Below are 26,351 nucleotides of genomic sequence, written 5' to 3'. Positions count from 1 at the left end.
GCGTGCACGCGCACACGGACAACCTGCACGTTTCCAGCTTCACATTAAGTGCAGATGGATTCATGAAGCTCCATTTACACCAGGAATCAGAAAGAAGACGTTCATTATTGTTAATTTATTTATTTATTATTCAGCTGTCAGCTGCAGTTAACGAGCCACATGAAGGCTCCTGTTTCATTTGATTCTCAGCTTTGGAAACACCACAGTCATTCATCTCTGGAGCTTTCCATCACATCACATGGCCTCCATCAGCAGATGCTCCACTGGAGAATGAAATCTGATCACAGCGCACAGGAAGCTCCGAGAAAATAGAAATCTGAAGGTCTAATGTTATATTATCCATTTTATCTCTGATGAAGACCATGTTCTGTGATGAGAGTTGTAGGACAGACACTAAATGGACCTCAGTGAGCTCCCAGTGACAATTAGTGCAGATTAAATTCTCCATCATGGAAGTTTGGAAAAAACCTACAAAAAACAAAAATGCTAAAAAAGTCATAGGAGTTCTGGCTTGTTCATGACTAATTCATAGGTGACAAAAAAAAAGCACCTTTATAGATTAAATGTTGCATATTTTAGTATTTTAGTTAATAGTTTAGTGCAGAATCCGTCTAAGCAACATTACAGTAATTAAATAATAATAATATTGTCACCTTTTTCTTTTTATCCCATCTATCACATACTCTGGATAAAACTGTTTATTGTTTTAAAACGTGTTCTGGTGTTTGTCCACTAGAGGACAGAGTGCAACAACAAACCAAACCTGCTATTAGAGGCTCAGTGACTCACATCTAATTTCCACAAATCAGATTTGAAACTTACAATAACCTGTGAATATGATCAGGAAACACACAGGGGACAGAAAAACACGTAACACACCTGATTATTCAAGTAAGAGTGACCATGTTTTTAATATCTTAAACATCTGTGCAACATTGTTCAAAATGTTACATCACTGCATGACCTGTAATGTTTCACAATATTTACAAAAAAATGCTGCTTACATCAAACCATTAAAAAACGTCCAAACAATCTTAAAATAATGGACTCAGACGAACTATCCCTAGCTCACATTAATGCGAAAAGAAAAACAAACAAGAGCAATCAAGTGCACATCATACTTCACGCAAGTCTATTTTTTGTAAAGTATATATTAGTGAGAAAATATATACTTAATTACAAGTTGAAAAAATAAAATACTGACAACAGAAGGGTGGAAGAGGGGGAGGGAACTGAGAGTCAAAGAGCAGAAATCAAAGGTTCAAAGTTCACTGGAAAAAGGAAAAAATAAAAAAATTCACACACTCGCACAACAAACACACACAAACAAAAAATAGACTGCACAGACCGTTTCAAACACAAAATGTTTTGAACTCTTGACCACAAATAACATGAAACTGATAGAACAGATCTGTAACACATGGGCTCCCAACACACGACTGGGTTCCTGCATGTCATTGCACAAAAAAAGAAAAAACTAACGAGGGAAAAGGCAGAATGAACTTTACCAAAAGAGCTCGTGTTCTCGACACCGAACGTCACATTTTGAAGTGGCCGGAGGATTCCCCCCCCCCCACAGAAGATTACAGTAAAAACTCCACTGAGGTTCTGAAAAGTGTGACAACTGGAAAAAAACTGGAACATTTTGAAAAGGACGGATTACGTCAACAGGAGTCGTCACCACGTGAGCTGGAGTTTGACAGTGGAAACAGAAAAGAAGTATAATCATTGATGTTCATCCGTTTAATACTGCTACAGGCTAAAAGGAGGGAGTTTTCAAAATGTGAAGTGTTTTTCAAGTGTTCACGACATAAACATGATGTAAGTGAGCGACCTCATCAGAAAATACAGTACAAACGACGTGGTGTGTACACATGAACGAAATCAGACCGAACTTGTTTAAGTTGCTGTAACTCATCGTGTGACACCGAGAATCTTCGATCAGGACATTTCTACAGGCTCTTAAGAGTTCTAGGCCACAAATTACAGTAAAACTTTGGGGTTTAAAAAGTCGTAGATATGTTTTAGTAGTAGTGTTTTCACGTTTTACTGAGTGAATCTCCTCATGGTGTAGTGTAATATTTGGTTTTAACGTTATTAACATTTGATTTAAATCAAATGAGAAATTCAACTCATGGCAATTTAGTAGAACTGGGTTCTGGAGATGTAGTGTGTGCATCAGATATTCTGATGATCCTCGAAAGAAATGTGAAGCTGTGGCTGAGCTTTAACATAAATGATCACTTCATGGCATCTGAAAAACACATCATTATACCAAATGGAAAATAAAAAGTGTGACAGATTATTGGTGCACGTGGTAGTTGGTGACATTTTGACAACAGGAAACGATACAGTCCGAACTGTTGAAGGTGTGTACGAAAGAAAAGGTTTCAAACAACCGATGCAGTGTTTCTGAGCAGTTGATCTTTGCCATCGACTGGTATATTGCACTTGATAATTCTGTAGTGATTCAGGTTGTTGGTTGGTTTTGTTCTGTAGAAGAAGCTGTGTGTGTGTGTGAGAGATCCAGAGTTTCCAATACTGTGCATCACTGTCGATTTTCAGAGTGATCAAGCGATGATTTGACTTCTCTCAATAGGTCGTAGTGTTTCAAACTGCATTTATCACCAACATAAACATCTGCTGACATTTCCGGACATGCATATTCATAAATACGACGTTTCCATGATACAGTCTGTAACAAAAACATATCGATCACAAAGCCTCACTGTAAAATAAAAAGTGTTATGTGTAATGCTCACTTCTTAAACAAAAAGGGAACATGACCTTTGTAATTGACTCTGGATACATGATCTATTCACTTGTCAAAAAACAAACAAACCAAAAAAACAGACATATACACATATAAGGCTTGAGTTCTCAACTCTCGGTAGTATTATTGCCATCTAGCATATTTGTAAAGCTTAAAATAAATATGGAGTACTGTACATAAATAATTTACATCGATAAGCAAAAACAGAAACAAACCAAAATAACAAGGCCCCTAAATGTGAGAAATGCTTTCACTGCTCTTGAAAACCGGGTTAGTGTTCTTGTTTTTTGATAAACTAGAGCTTGGTTACTCTTCCTAAAGCTGTAGTTGTGGCAAAACATTGACTACAGTCATGGAAAGAAAAAAAAAACACTGTACAAACGAGCACGAGAACATAACCACTACAATCAAACAACAGACTTCATCAACGTCGTCTGTGACTCTCGGTTAGAGTTGAAGGAAAAATCCACCTACAACAAATGTCGACGGCCTTATTTTGTTCCAACAGTAATAAAAGGATAAACCGACACAGCACAAGCAGCAGGTACAGACGAGAGTGTGACGCAGCCTTAGGACAGAGTGTTTACATGCACTTAAGCAACCAGATTAGTCCACTGTGTAAATGAGACGCGTCGCTAATCGGGGGAGAACATTAAAGAGACCCGATTTAATCATGCAAGTATGTGCATGACGGAGACTCCAGAGATAATCCACATAGACGTGAATCATCGAATTTGAAGCGGTTCAATCCAAATTAAGTCTTTTCCACTGAAATGAAAAGTAAAGCTAAGTCTGAATGACCACAGACACAAACTGTCAGTAAGCAGCGTCTACACGGCTTCACAGTAACCAGGCCGCTACAGTGCACGTAATAATACAGATCAACAGTTACAAGGTGTTCATTAAGTTGGGCTGCAACTGGTGATTATTTATATTATGCCAATTATTTTGCTTATGCAAATTATTTAGATGAATAAATTCATCATCTGCTGTATGAAATAACAATGAAGGACAGAAACAATGATAGATCCTCATCTGAAGCCAAAACCAGAAAATATTCCATGATTTTCTACTTGATAATAATTTAGTTGTCGTTTATTTTTCCCTCTCAGCTCTTTCCAGGGAGCTGCAAAGAGTCAATCAGGTAATTTAAGAAATCACTAACGTCTGATTCACTTGAAAAATGTCAACTATACAAGTCAGAGTTAAGAATGTAAAAGTGCCTGAAGGTGGATTTTTCCTTCTTAACGTGGCAGGTGACCACACTTTAACACCAAACTGGATCTCCAAATATCATCTGCCTGTGACTGATGGAGCTGATGAAGGTTTTTACCAACATTCGTCCGGCCGGTGGTCATTTCCCACCTTGCTCAGGGGAACATTGAACACTTTGCTGGTAAAGTTCATTCTGGTTTTTATCCTATTATCCCCCCCAACAGAAATGAACACTTAACTGGTGTGAAGGGACTAGTGTAATGGAGAACTCATATACTCATGCCTGTTCCACTGCTGTTCCCTTACAAAATAAGAGAGAAAAATAAATAAAAAAACTAAACAAAACAAAAAAACTGCACGTCTTACAGTTCATCATATAAAAGCTTTAGGCTGTAATCTTATTTATCCTATGTATGCGGCTGTACACAACCGCATTTCTGAATAGAAACCATGACATTGGTACACTTCTTCTGCTTTGTTTTTGTACAATAAAAGATAAAATGTGCATTAGGTACGCTTGTACATGACATTGTACAATATTTACATACAATTCTTAATAGCATGAAATTTCAGGATTATCTATGTACATATTGAAAATGTATCAGAAATATTTGGACTGTCTATTTTCTTAAATATGTAAGGTAATGCTTGTAGCTTTTTTTGTTTATTTTACTATCTTATACTAGAAAAAAATAGTTAATTCAGTGAGCTGTAGACAAATTGCAACCATTTCTGTTTCTATTTTCTCTTTTTTTTCTACAGTTAAAACTGTATTGGTGATTGGAATTTCCAGCACCTTCTGTGGTCAGTCATTAAGTCAAGTTGATATATCATGGAACAACGATGTACCACTGAAAGTCCATGTGTAGCACCTGTTAGAGAGCTCAGATCGCATCAAGGCTGAACGGACGAAGTCTCCGAAGGTTTGAGGATGTTCTTACGCCAACACATTCAATGTTATCTGGATATTTTCCTCCTCTTAGGCTTGGGGAGCTTCACCTGTCGATCCCTTGATGGGATCTGATGGCAGACAGACATAAGGAAACATTACCCTGACGGCAGAAGCTATACTTTATGGGGAGAAATTGATTTCTTCATCTCTCCGAGACATTAAAGGTGTAAATACTCACTGTGCCCGACATCTTATCCAGCTCACTCATGGCCTCGTGGATAGCAGCTTCCAAGTGATTATTCAGTTTCCCCGGTCTGTTGGAAACATTTACATTTTACATTATTTATACAGTATTTTCGCTGGTGCAACCAAATGGGGATTCAAGTGTTTTAGCTCGGGGACATTTTGTTTCCACAGGGACCGAGATGCTCTAAACACTGTTTCAGGACAGCATCTTTAACCACGATAGGTCCCTCGACAAATGCAGGAGAGTCACATTTAGAGAGAGTGTGCCATTGTTTAGCCTTTTTAAAAGAGGAAAAGAGTAATAAATGGATTAAACAGTGTCCATATATACTCTAAAATGAATGTTTGCATACTCCGGGCTAACTGGCTTATGACCTACAAACCATTCCCAAAGCCAGGAGTTCATATATCATCAGCAGCCACACTAATTTCAAGTTTTACAGCTTAGAAAAGGCCTGGGACACCCTCTGTGTTGGAGCTGGTCTAACACTGGTCCTGGATGATAGAAGAATCAGAGGTGTAGGCTACATAACTAGATCGATCCTCCTCTGTACTAAATTTGAATAAGTAAAAATAATATTTATAAAACTTGACAGAAAGGCAGGTTTTATAACATCAAACTGATACAAAAATACAGTGTAAACATTGAAAATGTTGTAAATGGACTTCATAGCTGATACATTTGTTTTTTAATCAGCAGGTTTGAAACACACTATACAGTCACTGGGTCTCTAGTGTGGTTCTGTAGAACAACGATATAATAGGTTAGTAGGCTTTACTCACTTCAGGCCCCTTTTGGCAGCTCGGTCAAGTGCCTCCAAGTCGTGGGTTAGTGTTTTTAACTTCTCTTGCTCTACCTGTATAGAGACAGGAGTAAACATCTGAGTACATTAAGCAGCAGAATTTCTTTTCTACCACCAGAAGGTGATGCTGAACCTGGACTACAATTGACCAGTTTATCGTGTCTAACAGTTATTTAACATCATGATATTTTCTATTCTGAAAATCGGATTTGGAAGGTACAATGGTGTGTTTGGAACATTTTGGAATCCATCTGTTTCGATGGCCAGTGAACAAAAATGTTGTTTCCTTCTGACTTTTCAGACTTGCAATAAATATCCATTCCAGTAAAATTACAGTCAAATATGACTTACTCTCTCTTCTTGACCTTTTGGCAAGCGAAACTCTCAAAAAAGCTTTTACAAGGAACATTATTGGTTTCTTTACTTAAATGTACCAGCCACCGTCACTCTGCAGTCTTCTTTAATCAGAAAATTCAGGTTGGCTGGTAACAGGATGACAGGTGGTCACAGACTGGTTTCTCACCTTGGCCTGCTCTCGCAGCTGCATAGCAGCGCTGTGCACTTGCTCATCCCCAGCTAGCTTGGCAGGCCACGGTGGGAAGCCCTTCAGCTGGCTCCAGACCAGCTCTCCCATGTTAAAGGTCCTGGACCGGTAGTGAAGCAGCTCTGAAGAGGGAGAGTCCGGCTGCCGCAGGTCCTCCTCGCTGCTCAGGCTCTTTGTGTCCGAGGGGCTAGGCGCCATACCGTTGAAGTGGCCGTTGTACTGGCTGTAGTCTTTGGCTGTGGCCAGAGGTCCCTCCAGGCTTGTGGAGGAACTGGGTGACTGGTCATCCCCTGTCAGCTCCTGCCGTGGGGGCCCCAGGACTTCTCCGTAACCTCGGGAGTTGAAGTGCGGGGTGGCACCATTGATGTGGACGCAGCGTTCCACTGTCTGCTCCAGTCGCTCCTTGTAGTTTGCCGGTGTCCAGCTGCAGTTGTTGAAGCGATAGCCCTCATCGAGAAAGGCCTTATCACGCACCATGGCCAGGTCACTGGACCCCTCAGTAGGACATGGTGGGGCAGGAGCTAAGCTGGCAGGTCGCTCCATGCAGGGACTACTCCTGACTTGAGTAGAGCACTCCAGAAACTCCTCACCACCCCAGGCATTGTTGTTATGAGCATCAAAGCCTCCTCCATGCTGCATCTCCCCGTCCCACTGTCCCCTGGGAGTCCCACGGCCAGGAGAACGGAAGTAGTCATTGGCTTCTGGGCCATCTGGAGTTCTCTTCCCTGGATCTGAGTTCTTCTGCCCCCTCCCTGGCCTCACCTGCCTCTGTCTGGCTTGCTGGGGTAATGCCTCACCTTCCTGGTGCCCGTGCAGAACTGCGCTAACTGCCTGGGGTAAGTTGACCGGTTCCCCTATGGAGGCAGTGAAGGCACTCATAGCGCTGAGAGCGGGCACCGGACTTGCCTGTGTGGTCCCGCTCACTGTGGTCGTTATGGTAACATGCATGCCCTTGCTGGCGGCGTCCACCACGGCTCTGTAGATGGCATCCACAGCCTCTGGGCCTCCACCGGGGCCCCTGTCAGAGCCAGGTGTACCTCCTGGAAGTCCCTCGCCCTGGGGCTGCTGCCCCTCTCCGAACTGGGGGTGTGGCAACATTCCCTGCTGTGGACGTAAAGGAAAGGTCACATCATAAAAGAAAAGTGTTTAATAAATCATCTGACACGTTACAGGAGATTAATCTTGTCCCACCTGGTAGTTCTGGTAGAGGCAGGACATGGATCCAGCGTTGGTGCTGTTGCTGTCTGTGTAGGGTGGGTTGTCAGAGAAGTGCTGCTGGCCCTGGTAGGCTGAGTGAGAGGCCACCCCCTGCGGCTGCATGCCCTGGTGGACCTGCTGCTGGTACAGCTGACCTCCGCTGGTGGTGACGTGCTGCGGCAGGCCACCCATACCACAGCCAAGGGATGATGGGTTTCCTGCAAAACCATTGGAACATGGAATATAAATCAAATGTCTGTGGATGCAGGCTGCAGTCTCACCTGACCAAATGCAAGGTAACACAGCTGTTGACACCGACAGCATACATGCATTATTGTTACTACTCATTATGTGTCTGTGCTCATGTCACAGCATTAATTTGACCTTCCTAACAGAATCACAGATCATACAAAGCATCTCCCATGGTTCATATCTGGTGAGTGAACAATGTTCAAATTTAAAACCCAACATAGTTTTGTCAGAAGATCTATTTAACATGATTATTTAAGTGCACTGTTTACCATGAAGTTGCTTTAATACACTGATTCTTATGGATACAATTCTATTATGATTAATTGATTTATTACATAGGAAACTTTGTTAAACATCCCTAAAGGTAAAAATGATGTCAGACTTTTCAGAGGAACAATTAAACTCCAGTAGTGTGATTTTTTTTTCTACCCTGGTGCCATTGTACTTTTTTCTAGCACCATTATTCAGTGAAATGAAGTGGAATTTATGCCTTTTCAACTTCGCTGCCCACCAGAAATTGTGTTTTACAATTTTAAGAAAAAAAAATTACACCAAACAGAATCTGTTGCACTCCAAACTAATAGATGGCCATGGTGGCAGATGTGTCTTACAGACAGACTTGTTAGCAGAAACGCACACAAGGACAGAGCATGAACAAAATATATCAAGGCCACAGATGTATCAATGAATGAAGAGACAGCCCGGCAGCAATGTTATGCAGACAAAGCTGAAGCAAATACAAAATCTCCGAGGCCTAATGCTGCGTTTTGTGGCGTTGTGTGCGGGGATGAGCGGCGACTGGAGCAGCTGGTGCGATGCTACGTAGCTGAAGGGCAGCTGTGTGTGTTCTCCTTTTTTTTTCCACCTCCTTTCTTTCTTCCCCTCTCTCTCCTCTCTAACGCTGAGAGCCACGACTCGGCCAACCCCCTCCCCCTCCCTCCCCACATCCTCCGCTACTGCTATGATATAGTGACGGCTGTTGCCGGGGGAGGTTGTTATGGAAACCGAGTGATGATTGGTGGTGCTGTCTGCTGCCAGGAAGCTTGTTGGGGGAGTTGGATGGGTGGATGAGGGGGGTTACGAGGGTCGGGTGGTGTGATTTTAGCCTGCTGGGGGATGGGGGGTGGTCAGCTGGGTGGCAGGGGGCCTGGGGGAGGGAAGTTTACAATGAACTTTGGAGTATTTCTTGATGGCAAGAGTGGGAGGGGGGGTTTAAAGCTCACTAGCTGTCTAGAAACAGATGGTTAGAGGCTAATGCTAAGAAGCCAATGACTAGGCCACTTTCAAAGAGCTTTCAGCGCTCTTAAGATCTCTAATATGTCATCCAAATTAACTTCAAGTACAGAGCTACTCAGAGGTGGAACATCTGCCATTTGGAGACAAAATATTCTTTTATCCAAAGAGAGCTAATACGCTTTTGCCACTAGGGTTCACATATGGTGAATTATTTTGTACATTTGACAGTTTTTGTTGTGGAGTATTAAAGGTAACAGGTATATTCTGCCTTCTTCTCAATTTGCCAGTATTTTTGCACTATTATGTACTGATGATCTTGAATTGGTAGTTCAGTCTTCCACCTTTTCCCCTTTAAAAGCATTTTTAGCTGGACATCATCCCAGCTCATCCAAACCAAAAAAATTGTGAATCGACTATAAATCAATTTTTTAAGAAGTCCACTCCAGAGTCATCTATTATTAATAACTAGGGGCCAGCATCTAACCTCCTGTCGTACAGCAAAATTATTGAAAACATCATTTACAACCAATTAATGACCATCTGCCAACCAACAAAATACAGGATACCCTCCAATCTGGTTTTCACACCAGATATAGCACAGTAGCGGCCCTGCTCAGATTTGATTTGATGATAATATTTCTATTTTAGTAAGTGCAGCATTTTAAACCATCACAATATTTTAGATAAGAGGCATCAGAGCTGGTTTGGCCTATCTGGATGTCTACTGGATCCACCTCAAAGGATGTGACTAAACTGTTTCTCTTTGGAATTTTAGCTCCAAAGTTTTATCCCAGGAGTCAGTTCTAGGCCAATTGTTGCTCTGTTTGTACAGTGTCTGCACAAATTATTGGTTATATGGATATCGGATATTGCAAATGTTGACACGTTGAGTCTAGTCTGATGGCCAAAAGTTGAATTCTGGTATAAAACATTCATTCCAGTTGACTTAAGAGTCTCCCACATGCCTTCTGTTAAAGCCTAGCTAAGATTTAATATAATATAATACCCTCTTTGCCTTTCTCTCATAAAGCTTAAATTCATGAAGAACCCAGCCAACAACTGCTGTGCGTACACTCTCAGTGCCATGTTAGTCACTAAAGCTTCAAACTCCTTCAGAGGAGTCACGGGTATCTTGGCGGCCTCCCTCACTAGTCCCCTTTACACACGGTCCGTCAGTTTTTGAGGACAAACTGCTGTAGGCAGATTTACAAATGTGCCATATTCCTTCCATTTCCATTACATCGTGGATTTAACTGTACTGTGGATAATCAGTGTCTTGGAAATTTTCTTGGATGCTCAAAGTGTTCTTTTATCTTCATGGTGTATTTTTTTCAAAGTGTCACAGTTTAAAAATCTCCGGTCATCACTGTCACTGAGCTCACTTTCCAGAGACACATCAGCTGCATAATTGAAACTGGATTTTATCATTTAGAAAACTCACAAAGTTCAGGAGGTTTATCTCAGTGTGACGCAAAGAAACGTGGTGTTTTCATTTCCAGTCATCAAGACAACTGCAATGCAGTAACTTCTGTTGGTGTATTTGTTTTAATTGTTTACCAGTGTCTGATATTTTAGATTGTGAAATATTTATAACCTTTATGGTTGTTACTTACCCAGTTGCCTTACAGGTTGCCTCTCCTCCTCCTCAGTGTTTAATTCCATATTGTGTTGAGGCAGAGGTGCCTGCATGTTGGTTTAAGTATAATGAGAAATATAACTTTGCCATGGGTGTGTTTACAAACCAATTTTCCTTTTTTTTATGAAATTCAAAATAAGAGCAGTGCTTGAATTAAAAGACAGAGGTGTTACCTGAAACCTTGTGTTACCCCCCACCCCACACACATTTTCTGAATTATTCTCATATGTGTACACAAGAAAGTTATATGAATATATAAAAAGAACACAACTGCAAACATGAAATATTCTAATTAAAATGATTGTTCCTGCAGCCACTGTGAGGATATTAAAAATTCTAAATGTCAAAACTGCTATATGCAACAACTTTTTTCACCCATCACTAGCCCAATAGCAACAAACATCATGCTGTATCTTCAGACCTACACAAGACTACCTGAATTTCAATGATTCAACTTAGGACAGATACAGAATAATAGGGCACCTAGCGATAAGAACAGTGGCCTGCAGCAGACCTTGGTGATATCTCCATAACAAACCATATGAGAACACACAGAGGCACAATGAATACATAAAGTAATAGTCCAGTCCCACAGCAGGCAGAGAACATGAAAAAATAAGATGTAGGTCTTTCAGTGCTTTCAAAACAAACCCTAATATGAGCACACACACACACACACACGCACCCACACATGCATGCACACACACACACAAACGCACACGCCTAAACCCTCATCAAAGGCTTCACTCTGGTCTCTATTCAGGGTCCATTGTTACTATAGCGACCAGCTAGCTGGGAGAAGCTCTTTAGAGTGCCCTATCTGGGCTGTTCCCCTTAAAGCGTGATGCAGATCCCATTTCCATCTTCTTACACCATTGACTGATGCTAGCATACAAATAAAACAAAGAGAAACACTGGCTGACTGACAATTAGCTGAGCTTCCAAAGATGAGGGCCCTGCTCATTAGCTCAGAGATACTGGAGGAGCCCGACTGTCTAGAATCGAGGCCTATCACTTAAATCTTTTGGTTTTAGTTCACTCAAACCACAGAAACCACATCATCATCCAGCAACTAGCTTATGAACGGGAAAGAAAGGGTGGCTAACTACACAGGACATGAACACCATCCTACAGATTAGTCTGGCCATTTATATTGTGCATCGTCATTTGTTTTAAATTCACCAAAACATATTTTATGGGATTTCCTTATACATGGAACTAATGGTATCCTCAAATCATTCAAATTGACAGAGTTGAGTAAATGTAGAGTTCAGCCTATTTTTCCAATTATTTTTACTAAATGCAGTGTTCCTGATTACTGTATTACCCCAAGAGCTTTTAACATTTCCTTATACTGCTGTTAATGATGTTTATGATGTTCAATCTTGCCTTGTTATTCTTTCTCCATATTACACAGTTAATAACCAGCACTGATGCCTCACCTGTATCAGAGATGGTCTGCGTGCAGGCTCCATCACCACCTCCATGAGGCATCACCACCATGTTAGTCCGCCCCATATTGTGAAGTAGGTTCTGCTGTGAGGGATGAGGACCTGGATGGGACAATGGTGGAGGGTTAGTGTTGGGGCGTCCCAGTGGCATTCCATCAGGGCCCACTGGTCCAGCGCCTGGGCCCATAGGCCCACAGTTACTCATGGAAGAGGCTTGCATCTTGGTCATCATATCAGGAAACTGGCCTGGACGAGAGCCCAGATGGCCCCCAGAGGCGTCCATGTTCTGGCAGTGCTGCATGGCATCTCCTGGACCCCGCAGCCTCTGCTGGGCTAGGATGCTCTGCTGAGGGCCACCAGGGACCATGCCCGTGCTGGCGTTGTAGTGCAGCTGTGCAGCTCCTTGGGGACCAGGCCCTGAGCCCGGGCTAAGACCTGGACGATGGCTGTTCCCAGCCAGGTTGTGGGAGCTCTGGCAGCTCATGGATTGGAGAAGCTGGGCCATGGAGGTGTTTGGAGGAAGGTTTCCAAGACGACCCACTTTTCGCAGCTGCTCAGTGGCACTGGGCCCTGGCATGTGGGGTCCTCCCATGCCTGGTTTGTTAAGCATGTTGTAGACCATGTTGTTACTATTGTCGTGGTTTACAGTAGCGCTGCCTGACGACTGCTTCCGTTTGCGCATGGGGTCCCTCTGCTGGGCGATGAGCTTGTCTCTAAGAGCAGCCCGACCACTCTGGCCCTCAGTGTTGAGCAGCATGGTAGAGTTTGGCGGGAGCATGGGGTTTAAAGTGCTGTGTCCCTCCATGCCTCGTGGGCCACTCATGGAGGCAGGGTGCCCACCAACCCCTCCATTACCTCCACCACCTGTGCCCATGCCTGCCATACCAACACCACCACCAGCCATGCCAGCAGTGCTGTTGCCAGCAGCGCTGAGTTTGTTTTGATTTGCTAGCTGTGCTTTGGCTGCGGCTGACAAGAGACTGCTGGCGGGGAAGGAAGTGGCATTCTGTTGGTTGAGGATCTGGTTGAGAGGCATCCCCAGGAGTCCTGGGTGGCCCTTCTGGGAAGCGCTGGGGGTTGCTAGAGAAGATGATGAGGTGGAAGAGGTGGGTGAGTACATGGGGTTGCTATGCTGCGGGGTGCCAATTGAGTTTCCCATTCCAGACAGCTGCTGGGAGTCTTTGTACTGGTGGAGTGGGTCTGTTTTGTTGGTGGAGGGGCTGGAGGGCATGGCTGGCCTGGGAGATCCCATAGCTGACCTGGGGGAACGAGGAGGGACCTTCATGGTACCACACGGGGCCTGGTGCCCTGCAGGCATTGCAAAGTTCCCATGGTCAGAAGAGGTGGAGGATGAGCGTGAGCGATGAGGCGAGGCCTCCATTCTCCCAAGAGCAGGCCCAGCCATGTGGACAGGTGATGTGACGGGGGATGGGGACATGGAGGAAGCTGGACCACCTTGCTGAGTCCTTTGAACATGGCCACCATGTCCCACAGGCCCAGGCTTCACTGTGGGTAAAGGTAAGTTGCTTGGCAAGGGAACAATAGCAGGAGGGGGTATGTTTACATTCATCATTGGTACCTGAGAGTGGATGTTAGGCTGGAAGTTGGGGGGGTTTGGGGCGGTGGGGGGCTGGCTGACTGATTTACTTGGAATGGGGTCCAGAATGCCTAAGGGGTCTTTTTCAGAGGTCAACTGCCTTTTCTGAAGGGCACAGGATGGTGGTATGGCTGGAGGGGGTGGTACGGGATGCACAGGGGGTTGTGTTTTATGGTGAAAAACTGCACGGGGCATATCCATGCCAGGGGGGAAGTTCCCCCGTGGCATGTTCATGTTCATGACAGGGCTTTTGGCAGTGGCCGTTGGGGAGAGGGGCGTGCTAGTCCTCCCTGTCATAGCACAGGATGGCTGGCCCGCAGGGGAGCCGTGAAGCATCACACTGGGTGGGGAAAGAGGTGTCCTAGTGTTCCCATGAATAGAGGCTGAGCCGGGACTGCCAGCTCCTGGAAAACCACAAGGATTGGTCCTTGCAAAGCCCTCAGGGCTGCCCAGAGTTTCTGCACTGGGAGACTGTGAGCCATCTCCATACAGCTTAGCACTGGAGGGAGGTGGGCTCAGCATGCCTCCATACCCAGCCCTATAAGGGGATTTGGGGCCTGGCTCCCCACTGCCCAGCCTCTGTGACCTTGAGTAGCCAGAGTAGACTTCTGGTTGCTGGGTTCCACCCATCTCCTGAGGTGGATACAGCCTCTGCTGCTGCTGTCCAGCTGCCATCATCATCTTGAAAGGATGTTTGCAGTCAGAGCCAACAGCATTGGGCACACCATCATGGGGTTTAGTCCTTATTGCTCGTTGAGTCGCAGAATGCGCTGAGACCACAGATGATGTACCTTAAGTCCAAACAAACATTTGAGTGGAATCAATATCAGAACAACAAATATACTAACACTAACGACACAAATTACCAAGTAGTTTAAGTGTGTACTTCACCAAACTGCTCGATTCCAACAACATGACAAAAATTATAACTGTTGAGAATCTAACACTAAACCTAAACTTTTTTTTTTTTCCATTCAACAAACCCCAAATGCTACCCACACTGTGCATATTTACAATTTTCAAGTTGACATTAAAGACCAACTAAATTTTAAGGTTCTACACAAAATGCTTGCTAATGTTTAGTGCTTGTTATACTACTACTGCCTGAGGGCTCCAAGAATTCAATCACTCGTCTGCAACAACAGCATTTAAATTTACTCATACCTCCTCCTGCACTGGTCAGTGACAGAGGTGGATGCGTCTCCATGCTTTTGTGCAGCGTGGCTACGGCCAGAAGTTTCCTCTTGTGAATGCAGAGCTTGGTGACATCTTCATCTGCTTTCACATCCTCTGCCGTCCTCTGCTTGACTGCTGCCCCTGGGTCAAAGTTGAACACCTAAGGAACAAGATGAGGTGATTTGTAGATTTTAAAATTAATTAATTTGACCATCCTAAAATTATATGTGTTCAGTCACAGATAAAATGTCACGTTGTTATTTGCATTTGTTTTGGGTAATATATGCATGAAACTCCCCTGTACTGTCAATAATTAGCTTTTCTTTATAGTCAAGTCAATATTTTCCTGTTAATTTTTTGCAGATGAAAATAGTGAAAAATATGCATAACAAGTTGAGAGAAACCTAATTACTGTGACAAATTAGGTGTGACATTTTAAATTTCATTTCTACTTAGTAGTGGAAGAAGGAGCAAGACACAGAACAAGGTCCAGTTTTGTTTCTGACTTAAAGTTGACGAACCTATTCATTACCCATTTCTGAATTATAAATTTATAACTTATCTATGACGACCTGACTATATTATCTAGAAAAAGCACTTACACCTGGTTTTTGGGACAATCACAACTCATTCGTGTGAAAGCCAGAATATCCAGTGATCATGAATTCAAAGATAAGGTATAGCAGCATATGATCATGATTTTATGACTAATCCAAGGACAAGGCTGGAGTGATTCAGTGCAAGTGGGTCAACAAGGTCCAGCCGGTAATAGCGTCAAAAAATAACTATAACAAATTGATGATTTGGAACTGGCACTGCGTGGAAGAACTAATGGAGAAGAATGACTTGGAATTGTTAGGATTTAAATGTGTTTTTATAAGAAGATAAATAATAAGAACAGAAGAGCTCTGAGAAGATGCCATACAAGGCTGACAATGGCCCGATTTGATAGACATGGTGCGTTGGGGACAAATTTAGCTTCAAGAAGGATAATCGGTCAGATTACTCAGTGTAATGTGATACAGTGGATGTGCCTCACAACACCCCGACATTTGTAGTTTGGTTCTTCACAGAGATCAGTGAAAGAGTTCAGGTTTAATGTTCTTCATACAACCTGAGCATATAGGAGTGAAGACATTTTCTATGCTTCAGGAGTGATTGCACAACATTTTAAACTGCTGTGGTAAATATTGGAATTAAATGTATGACACAATTCAAGCTGACCACAGCCACTGGCTTCATCAGGTTTTTCAAGCTGACTCATGTTTTGATAATCAAAATAACACATTAAACACAAAGAAACACATTATTTTAACAATAACTTGGTACAAACTGGTTTGACTTACTTACTTACTTTATTGATACCTATGGACAAAGTGTTACGCAGATATACTTGATAATTATTTCTCCCTTTATTCCTTTCTATACTTCCCTACATGTGGTAATGTGAGAATGTCTGTGCGTCAGCTAAAACTCTGTAGAAGATGGGTGATGCTATAGGACAGAAAAACAAAATCCGCCTTTTGGAGTGGCCAAGCCAGAGCCCAGACCGTAACCAGTTATATATTCTACGGGTTCACATAGTTTTACCACTCGCCCTGGAGGTTTTTATGGTTGTTCTCAATAAAGACATAAAAGATCAGAATTCTTTGTGTTATTATTTTAGGCACATCTTGACTTAGATGAAGATCAGATCACAATTTATGACAAATTAACGCAGAAAACCATGAAATTTCATTATTTCTGTCCGATTTCTGATTTTAACAAGCAAAGTATGTCCGAACAGTCAAAACCAAGCATACAACATCTCCACTGACCTTTATGTCTCCTCCAAGAGTTACTACTGCAAAATGTACTAGAGAAATTAAAAGTCCTATTCTGAATAAATCTGCCGTTTAAGTGTTAGACACAAACTGTAACAGCAGGAATGAGATCAGACACACGATTTCAGAGCTAAAGCTAAATCCTGCTTGATGTCACCTGCTTTGGCACAAATGATGTTTCCCTTCTTCACTATTACATTACAATGAACATCTGATGAATGCAGCTTGTTGTAAATATGATTATGTTTTCATCTGACTGACTGTTTTTAACCCACTACAGCATTTTAATTTTGTTTCCAAATTGTGGCTTCCACTGTAATCTCTTCTTATTCTGGAGCCAATTTAAAAAGTGCAAAAACAACAAACAAATAAAAAAATATCACCTTGTGGAGGATGAGTGGGCACTCCAGGCCGCATTTGCAGGTTCCATCTGTCAGCAGGTAGGTCTTCACCTGCTCCAAGCTGGACAGCACTGAGCCACTGGGACTGCACACAGAAAAACATTAGTGTGAGAAAAGACTGGCTGTGCTGTGGTAGAACACACTGAATTTCCTTTATCTATATGAATTAAAAACAACTGAAAAGACCTTTTATAGAAGTAGGAACCCAAATTACACTGGCTGTGGACAACAGCCGCTGTCCAGTAATATTGTAAATAAAAAGTCTAAAACTTGCACACATTATTTTAATATGCAGGCGGAAACTGTCAGTTTGAATATCTCACTGAACAGATGGAAAATAACCTTAATTCCCTGCAGTCATCTCACCTTCCTTTTATATTTATTAATTTATTGGTAAGAGGTAGATTTTAAAGAAGATGAGACACTTTTTTACTGGTGGGTGAAAAATAAACATTACCAAAATAAAACCTGTAAAAACCTGAATCATAACTCCAGTGAAACATATCCAACTTGCCACTACAGAAAGAACACGATGTACCACTGGTTGCTCCTATAAAACATATACACTGATGTGTGACTGAATCATCAGTCTCTACAGTTGTGAAAATATCTGCTGTGAAGATCTACAGCTGCACATCCCTGAAGTGAATGCAAGCTTTAAATGTAAAAGAACATGAGCAAATACAGGTGTGCAGTGACAGTATCAGGCCACGGTCACAGACAGGATTCTTTCCAATACCCAAAATAAACCTGACACCAGCCAACTGCTTTAGTTCATTGTGGTTCGTAAATACACATGCTGGTGTTCATATGCTGGGAAGGACACCAACTTCGAGTGACTGGTGAAGGTTCCAACTCATTAGTAAAAAGTCCCTGTTGCACCAGTCGAGAGGATTGTATAAATGAAGGACTTGTGGCTTGTGAAATGTACCAGTCACATCCAACGTCTACCAGAAAACATTAGTTTTCTTGCTGTCTGAGAAAACATGTGGGCCACAGGTTCACCCGTGTTACGGATGACGCCATGTGAAGCTAGGTTTCCACTACAGCTTCACTAGAGCAGTTAGGAGTAACCTCTTCAAAACATCACCAAGTTTCGAGTTTCCTGCAGAGTTCTTTGAAGCAACAAAACAAGCCTCTGGGTGCTCACTGAATGAACAGGAAAAAAAAAAGATGACCTGCTTATTTTCTCTTGCTTTTACATTATTATACATTATCTGGTTACAGTTTGGAAAAATTTTGATTTTGGGACATGAAGCAGCCTAGTAGTATGATCATATTGACACAGAGTACTACTGCGGTATTACCTTTATCAACTTATTGTATGCTAATAGGATAAAGGTTACATAATTTTTGATCACCTTTATATTACCCCTTGTGTTTACATAGATGTTTGTTTACATAAGAAGATACTGGCTCTTGGTACGTCACTAATTTAGCATGTAAGTTAGCTAGCTGTTTAATATATATTCTTTTTGACGAGACAAAGTGACACGTGTGGGTTTGATGCAAGTTTGGCACACAATGATCATTGCTTCAGAGTGATATCCTCACATGCCTTACTGATCCATTTTTCTTACCTTATGTATACGACCCCTCCACCATGATCTGCCTTGCGCTGCCAGCCAATGGGGACCTGGACAGGGACGGCCTGCCTCTCATCTCCCGCCTCACAGTCCTTTCCGCCATTCATTGCTCCACTGGTTTTACGCTCAACACCTCAGAGGTATATATATCAGACATCAACCAGTGTCTCCGCAATGAACGTCATGTTCGTCTTCCAAAGCCGTGGTGGAGGTGGTGGTGGGAGGGTGGAGAAAATGGGTAGGCCTGCAGGATTATGCTTCAGTGTGGGACTGTGCTCTCAGGTGGAGCTAATGGGGAGGTGGGTAGGGTGAGGCAAGCTCACGACAGACCCTACCCTTTGAGCTGCTTCATGGCTACAGTGGTGAATGGCGCGTGGACTTCCATTACTGCATCTTGTCATTCAGAGCCATCCGACTCCAGAAGATGCTGGCTGAAAAGGTTTGGGTCAGGATTCAGCGTGTGCTGCACTTTGTAAGTTGTAAGTTCTTTCTAATTTTTTACCAATTGCGTCGCTCAGTCAGACAAACAGTGTGTTCAACATACTGGTTCCCAAACGTAGTTGGGTAGTGGTACTCCCATGGTTTCTGTGAATGGAGAACACAAAAACACAATACTCAGTGAGATACATGCTCTTTGCAAGATTAAAGTCCAAATTTCATCAGCTCTGGCAACCAAAAAAACCCTTCTTAATTTCTGACATAGTGTTTTCAATATTTCAAAAATTTCTGTTGTTTATTGCAACCACCAAGATACCAGTCAAGCAAATTTAAGGGCAAAGTCAAAGTCACAAAAACACTGTCTTGAACAATACTGTAATTTCAAGAACAATTTTAAACAACAAAACATTCTGCGATACCTTTACAGTTTTCTTTTTCTTGTCTTGATTAGAATATAATACTGTTTTGGATCTGCCAGAGACCAATCTGATGCTTCTACTTTCCTACACATGACAAAGATGTTATGGCTCCAACACACTAGTTTGGCATCTGCCCCATGAGTGACCCGATTAAGCCAATTTCTTATCAGCTATGAAAAGATTAATTATTATTTATTGCTTTGTTAATGTCATTATAATTCAGAGAAAGACACAGATTTGGTTTCTGTTTCACCCAGTTACATTTCTAACAATTACTAATATAATAAATATTGAATTATAATCTATCTGTCTATCTAGCTATCTATCTATCTATCTACACTGCAGCACAATTTATGATGATTTAACTTTTGGGAAAAGTAGTGCTCTAAAATTGGTATTCAAAATGAGACAAATTGTCGTTTTCAGTTGTAAGTTGGTGAACTCGATTTGTTAAGCTCCAATGCCAACAAATCCCTCATCCAGTCTTTCATTTACAATCTCTGCTTAGTCTCTTTTGCCTCTCTGACACTACATGCATCAGCACAGAAACAAAGACTAATAACACGTGATAATTCTTAAAATTGTAAGTAATGCATGCGTTTGCATCAAATCCATGCTATGCTCAACGCCTGACATACGCCTCCCCAGAAATGTAATTCCATGTTCCACGTACACAGACTGTAACAACTGTGACTGGTCCACTTGGCAGCATCACAGTACTCATACAGACCATGTCCTCCGACATCTACTTTTTTCTGCATTGCAGTAATTTCAGTAAAAGCAACTGATGTTCAACACCTATTCAACTCCAACTCCAACATGATCCTCTTAGTCGCCATTGTTTGCTGTAGTCCAAAAGAAGTCAACACGGCGGCAAACAAACTCCCCACCACCACCAAAATACAAGTCCACCTGCGTAGCCTAGAGCCTAGGACCAGCTGAAAAGGTCTAAAGCCAATGAAACAACTACCAAAAGTGTATAAATATTCTCAACACACTCAACCAACATAAAGTACCAACTGTGTTGTTAGGAAGATGCTACACATCACTGCCATCAAACAACTTTTAAGGATATAAACAGATTTGAAGGTGGAATGAGGTTTGATAAAATGTTCTCAAACCCCATCCTGACTGCGTCAACTCAACTGATACCTAACCCCATTTATAAGGTCAGTACCAGAACTGACACCAGTCTGTTGCAGCAGACAAGCAGAAGTCAATCCATAATGTCACATAAAAAATAACATTTGGTGAACATATCAGATCCGTTGACTGGCGTTTATAATAGTCAACTTCTCGTAATGGTTGGAGATAATGAAAGCTGGTAAACCAACAGTGCATGTTTCAAAACAAACTGGGGGTGGAGGAAAATATCAATACACTAGATTGTATTGCTATATTATATTTTGCGATACTTTATTAATTCTCAAATTACTACGTCAATTTTTAATTAACAGTTTAACAGAGGCAGACAGTGGTTTATTTGGTGTCATTTCTAACCCCCTGCCAGTAAACAGATGTTCTGATTGTATAGAAAAATTATAATAGACAATTATATCACAGTATATCTTGGAGTATCGTAAGATATCAAATCGTAATCCCTGTATCATGATACATATCATATCCTACAACAAACTGAGAACGGAAAATGGACTGGGATTAAAACAGTTGACAGGCTCATGGAAAATGCCTTAAATGGCCGTAAATACCGATTCTGCAGATCTGCCCAGGATGATTAATGTATTCTCATCTATTGAGACACTAGAGTGGTGTCATGAAGAAATGTACCATCAAAACATGACTCTGCGGAAAGACACTACATAAGAAAATTCCATTTAATTTGACACAGTATTATTGGCAGTTTTCCTTCTCTCTCAGAAAGTGAATTTCAAACACTGAAGCCCATCAAAGCTGGTAAATCAGGGTGAATTCAGTCTGTGAGTGATGGAGCTCCATGAAAAGCCTTGTCTCAGCCGCCAGTGCTGCTGACTCATAACTGCCCTGTGAGCTGCTGAGACCAAACCCAGTGACACTACCACAGAGGAAGAGAGGCAAAGAGGCTACTGCTAACCATGGCACAGTAAAAAAAATTAAATAAAATCGGGCAGAGCTGTTAAAACGTATGCCGTTTATCCTGAAATACATAGAAGCAACACTTGCACATCATCTCAGAAGAGGCATGTAGCATCCTATCAGAGAAGCCACCACATCATTAAAGTCTCACTTCCCATGTTTGGAAAATGCAGAGGTAACAGAAAATATAATTTCTATTGCTGTGTTAACACTGGAGAAAAAACTACTGCTGCAGTGTTGCTGTCTGAGAATGTCTCCAACTGTGACAAATGTTTCACCTCTATCTTTAAAGGTTTCTATTTGGCATTTTAGTTTTTTTTTCTTTGTTCAATTGCAACTGAAAAAGGAAACGAAGGACAGACAGAGAGGGGCATACTGTACAGTTTAGTCCTGGACCAGAATCAAACCAAAGATATTTTGATTAAAAGTGACATGGGTGCTTTAGCCAAAACTTTTCCATCTTAACTCCTGGCAAAGACAACACTCTCTCAATCTGTCACCTTGCTAATGTGAAAGCACAAATTTAAATCTCAACTTTTACCAGTGTACTGCCCATGTCACCCGTCACTTCCTGACATAACAACTACCATGTCTAAATTACACACAGTACCTACCAATCTCTAACCTTAACTACAGGTTGATCTATTTTTAAGATTACGCTTTTGGTCTTTTTGCATTTATAGCAACAAGAGGGGCACAGACAGAGGATGAAAGTTACAAATACAGTATGGATCAAATTATAGAGACAACTCTTCCAGCAATGGCGTTGGACCAGGTAAATCAGTAGATATAGCCGCAGAAGACATAGTTGACATGGGTCTCCTTTAAAATGTAACTAGACCCACATGTCAGGGCTAACATGCCACATGGGGGGCACAAGAACAAGGTAAATTTTAAGAAAGAAGAACCGCACTCAGTAAACTCACCTAGAAAACCCAATCTCCACTGCAAATGCCTCTGCTCGCTATGACTGACGCTCTGTCTCAGTAGGCTTCTAGTCAGTAATGGAAAATGTGAAATACAAGTTACCTAGATGTACCCGCTGCTAAATATGTACGTGCATAGGCCACCATTACGTCATATCACAAATAAAAATAAATAATGTCAGAGTACAGAGGAGAATATTATTTAGACACATACATAAATCCTCCTTCAAATAAAATCCACGGCTCCTCTTTACCTAAATATAAAGAAACTGGACAACAAATACACTGGTTACAGCCATATATGCCTGTGTCACAAAGAGTGGGTTTGGAAAAGACTGGAAATGTTTTTACAGAGAGCTTAGATACAACAACCACTGAACTGAATAACAGAGATCCAACAGTAAATCTATAAGGTATCATATTCATGGGAAAAACAAACAAAAAAAAGTGTACTAAGTGGAAAAAAATAATTTTATAATGCTATAAAATCACTGCTAGAATAATAAGGGAAATTGGAAACGCAATCGTTCTGCAGCACTTGAGTCGTAGTATATTGGTGGTGGTTATTCTTATCATTTCAGTGCAATTTCTTTTATTTAGCTGCATCAAAAAGAAAAAATAAAGATTCCCCCTCACCCTCATTGTGTCCATTCTGTGATAACGGTGGTGGCTGCTACTGTTTTACCATCACAAACATGTTGGGGAGAAATGTCCCTAAGAAAATGACAAGGAAGTAATGTGAAGCCTGACTACGTCACTGCAGAGTCACTGACGCATGCAATTTGAGACAACACTGAAAAAATGGTGTAAGCATCATACATTTTGTGGCATCCAGCATGGTAAATCTGAGCTTATATGTGATAAGGTAAAAAAAATCTAAATCATTCCCAATTTTGCTCCCAAATAACACGTAACAATGTAAAACACGAAACACCAGTGTAAATAGATTTTGAGGGAAAGGACTAGTTTTAGCTCAGAAGTACCTCGCAAATGATGGAGGAAAAAAAAAATAAAAACACTGTTTGGACTGTGTCCAACATCAAACTTCACATGAACAGTACAGAGCAAGAAAAGGACTTCGGGAAAAGTAAATATAGAAAAAGACAAAGCTGGAAAGTTAAAGTAAAGCAAAAAAAAAAAAAAAAGAAAGTGTTTAAATTAAAAATGACAGGTTGGAGCAGGTAAAAGAAAATATTTTAATGTTGGAATTTTGAAGAGTACGATCAGACAAAGTAGCTCACGTGTATTCTTCTATATGAACATGAGATAGTTTTCTGTGTCTCTGGTACAATTACTGGTATAATTAAAGTAAACCCTGTTGTGATATTTCATATATAAAGTTATAGTTTAGTGATCGTGTCTGGCCTGCAACAAAAGTCTAGTCAACTCACAGTCCCTCCTGTCTTGAGTCATCCTGACCAGAACAAGAAAACAAGCTTTTATATACTTGTTGGTACAACAGCTGGTAAACTGTAACTGCAGACTTACGATTGTAATCAAAAACAACTTTCCAAGGACGACTGCTGAGGAACACAGCAAAAGTTTACCAGCATTTAGACTGTAGTAAATTTCCACCCAGCCCTGTACCGATGGAGGCTTTAATTCTTAACTGACTGCCAAATGAATAAAGCCAATTAAAAGTGATAACAGTGAGACGGCTTTTTTCAGAAGTGCATCAAGGGAACACGATCTCAGTCCAGTACAACCTTAAAAGACAAAAACATGTTGACCCTGAATGTGATTCACAGCAGCCCTGTCTGTGATTTAACGTGAAGTTCGTTTGTCACACACTAAATACCATGTACAAATAACGCAAGTGAAACGAAGAAACAGAAACTGTCTCGGGTGCATTTAAAATTAGAGTTCAGTCTGTTGGGCTGCTGTTAAAAGGAAAATACACACAAATTGACATCCAGCTACACAGGTAAATTAAAAATGGTGGCGCTCTAATGTGTCACATTGAATGGGAACAGTATTTGGGAGGTTCATCATGTAATATGCACAATATAAAGCTGTTTGTGACCCATTTAAGCTAACAAATGTCCCTCAACAGTCCCACAGATTGTCCACTTTAAAAAAATACATTTTGTGAAAAGTAAACTAACTGTCATATGTTGTCAGACAAAACACGAGTGGAAAATGAGTAGCAATTAATGCACAAAGCATGTACTGTGTGTAAAGTATAATCCAGGGAATGATGAAAAGGAATCGGACACACAGTGTGCAACACTAAATTCAATTCAATTTAATTTTATTTGTACAGCTCCAAATCAACAGAAGCCATCTCAAGGCACTTTAGAGTGTTTAAGGTTTAACAAGTTACAAAATAAAAGTGTATACAGAATTATACAGAAAACCCAACAACCCCTCAATATGTCAAATGTTATCATCAGGTCCTGTTTCACTGATCTGTGCTGCTCTTTTAGCAGCGTACTACATTAAACCCATTAATTCTGGCATTTTAAATCCTGCTGTAGCCCCATGGAGTTGGCTAGGGCTAGCTTTGGATGTAAATTAGCCATATTGTCCTGCAGCAGCCTTCAAAGTTGACAGCTACTCAAGTTGCTAGCTAGATGACAAGACTTTTTCCCTCAAACTGGAGAACATGACAACCAGCTTGTGTACATTACCTACGCAGCCATAGGTGCCCGAGCATTAGATAATAGCCAATTAACATTAGCCAGACTGTCTATCAACTGTGGCAAGTGTTGCTTTATTAACGCTTTAGCGACAGACATACACCGTTAAAGGTTTAGTCTATCACAGGGCGAGACGTGCAGCTTAAAGTCCCCCGGCTGCGGGCCTCCGCGTTTAAAACTGGCCGTGTCAACAAGCGAAATCAGGCTTCTCTGACTGTGCTTTTTGATGCATTGGACTTAGCATCTGAACTAGCTGGAGGGTTAGCATGCCAAGCGTCAGCTGTCTAGCTGCCGTTCATTAGCTAGCCAGCTAGCTTGTTGTAACGAAAATGAATTAGAGGGCGAGCTCGGCTACGCTAATAACGTTTTAGCACTTAATTAGCGAACCGTAACCTGGGTCGTGCGCGTTCGGGTCTCGCAGCCCAGGTTCCGACTTTAAATTGTCGAAGTAAAAAGCAGCTAGGCCCGCGTTATGTTTCGAGCCAAGGGGGCCAGGCAAGGCCAGGGCCAGGCCGAGTTAGCACGGGTTAGCTTAGCATTGCTAGCTAGCAGCCGTGCAAACCCGTTGCGTTTGCAGAGAGAGAGCGAAGAAGAAGAGAGAGACGCTTTTCAGTCTGTCTGCGTCAAATTAAACCGTAAACAACCGTTCTTACCCGGGCATCCCTGCGAATGCGTACCGGTGCTGAAACAGTGAAACAGGCGAGCAACAGTGCGTTTGTGAGCCTCAGGAAAATAAGAATAAGAAGCCTACCCATTAGTTCTCTGCCTCTGCTGGTTCTCCTACACTGGGATATTGGAAATGATAGAGAGCCGCAGCGCGCATGCGTCGAGCAGGAGCAGCCAGCAGATGGGAGAGGTGATTTCCATTTGATCCAGAGCTCCAGTGGACAAGAAATGTGCAAAAAGATTATGAGTTAAAGTGCTAAATGCACAGCTGGATGCATGTGCAGTGGCGGAGAGAGTATGCAGACCATTCACTTAAAATAAATAAATAAACAGTCAATTACAAGACTACTAGAGCAACACTA

The 26,351-nt window shown here is 41.8% G+C and overlaps 1 protein-coding gene across 2 annotated transcripts; it reads right to left on the bottom strand.

Moving 5' to 3' along the window:
* Positions 1 to 901: 901 nt before the first annotated feature.
* Positions 902 to 26,120, bottom strand: LOC113163615 (methyl-CpG-binding domain protein 5). 2 transcript variants are annotated; one of them, XM_026362365.1, is made up of 10 exons: positions 26,075 to 26,120; positions 18,823 to 19,413; positions 17,225 to 17,327; positions 15,007 to 15,178; positions 12,237 to 14,633; positions 7,665 to 7,888; positions 6,453 to 7,577; positions 5,910 to 5,983; positions 5,119 to 5,194; positions 902 to 5,008 (listed from the first exon to the last, which is right to left on the bottom strand). In XM_026362365.1, the coding sequence occupies exons 2-10, from the start codon at positions 18,933 to 18,935 to the stop codon at positions 4,946 to 4,948; spliced, it is 4,347 nt and encodes a 1,448-aa protein (XP_026218150.1). In that variant the 5' UTR covers positions 18,936 to 19,413; positions 26,075 to 26,120; the 3' UTR covers positions 902 to 4,945. The 2 variants fall into 2 exon arrangements, with proteins under 2 accessions (XP_026218150.1, XP_026218151.1); XM_026362366.1 differs by lacking the exon at positions 26,075 to 26,120 and adding an exon at positions 25,977 to 26,063.
* Positions 26,121 to 26,351: the final 231 nt, after the last annotated feature.

This window comes from Anabas testudineus, chromosome 2 (genome assembly GCF_900324465.2).
Source record: "Anabas testudineus chromosome 2, fAnaTes1.2, whole genome shotgun sequence".
In the NCBI taxonomy this organism is placed as follows: domain Eukaryota; kingdom Metazoa; phylum Chordata; class Actinopteri; order Anabantiformes; family Anabantidae; genus Anabas; species Anabas testudineus.
Note: the sequence above shows the minus strand (reverse complement) of the source record. Positions and strands in the feature narration are given on the sequence as shown.

What these genes read in the sequence shown, in the direction of transcription:
- LOC113163615 (XM_026362365.1), bottom strand. Translation starts at nt 18,935, where the DNA reads ATGAATGGCGGAAAGGACTGTGAGGCGGGAGATGAGAGGCAGGCCGTC. An exon ending in GGAGGGGTCGTATACATAAG is followed by an intron (nt 17,328 to 18,822) that starts GTAAGAAAAATG and finishes TTCTGTGTGCAG; the next exon opens with TCCCAGTGGCTCAGTGCTGT. An exon ending in GCAGACCATCTCTGATACAG is followed by an intron (nt 7,889 to 12,236) that starts GTGAGGCATCAG and finishes ATGGTTTTGCAG; the next exon opens with GAAACCCATCATCCCTTGGC.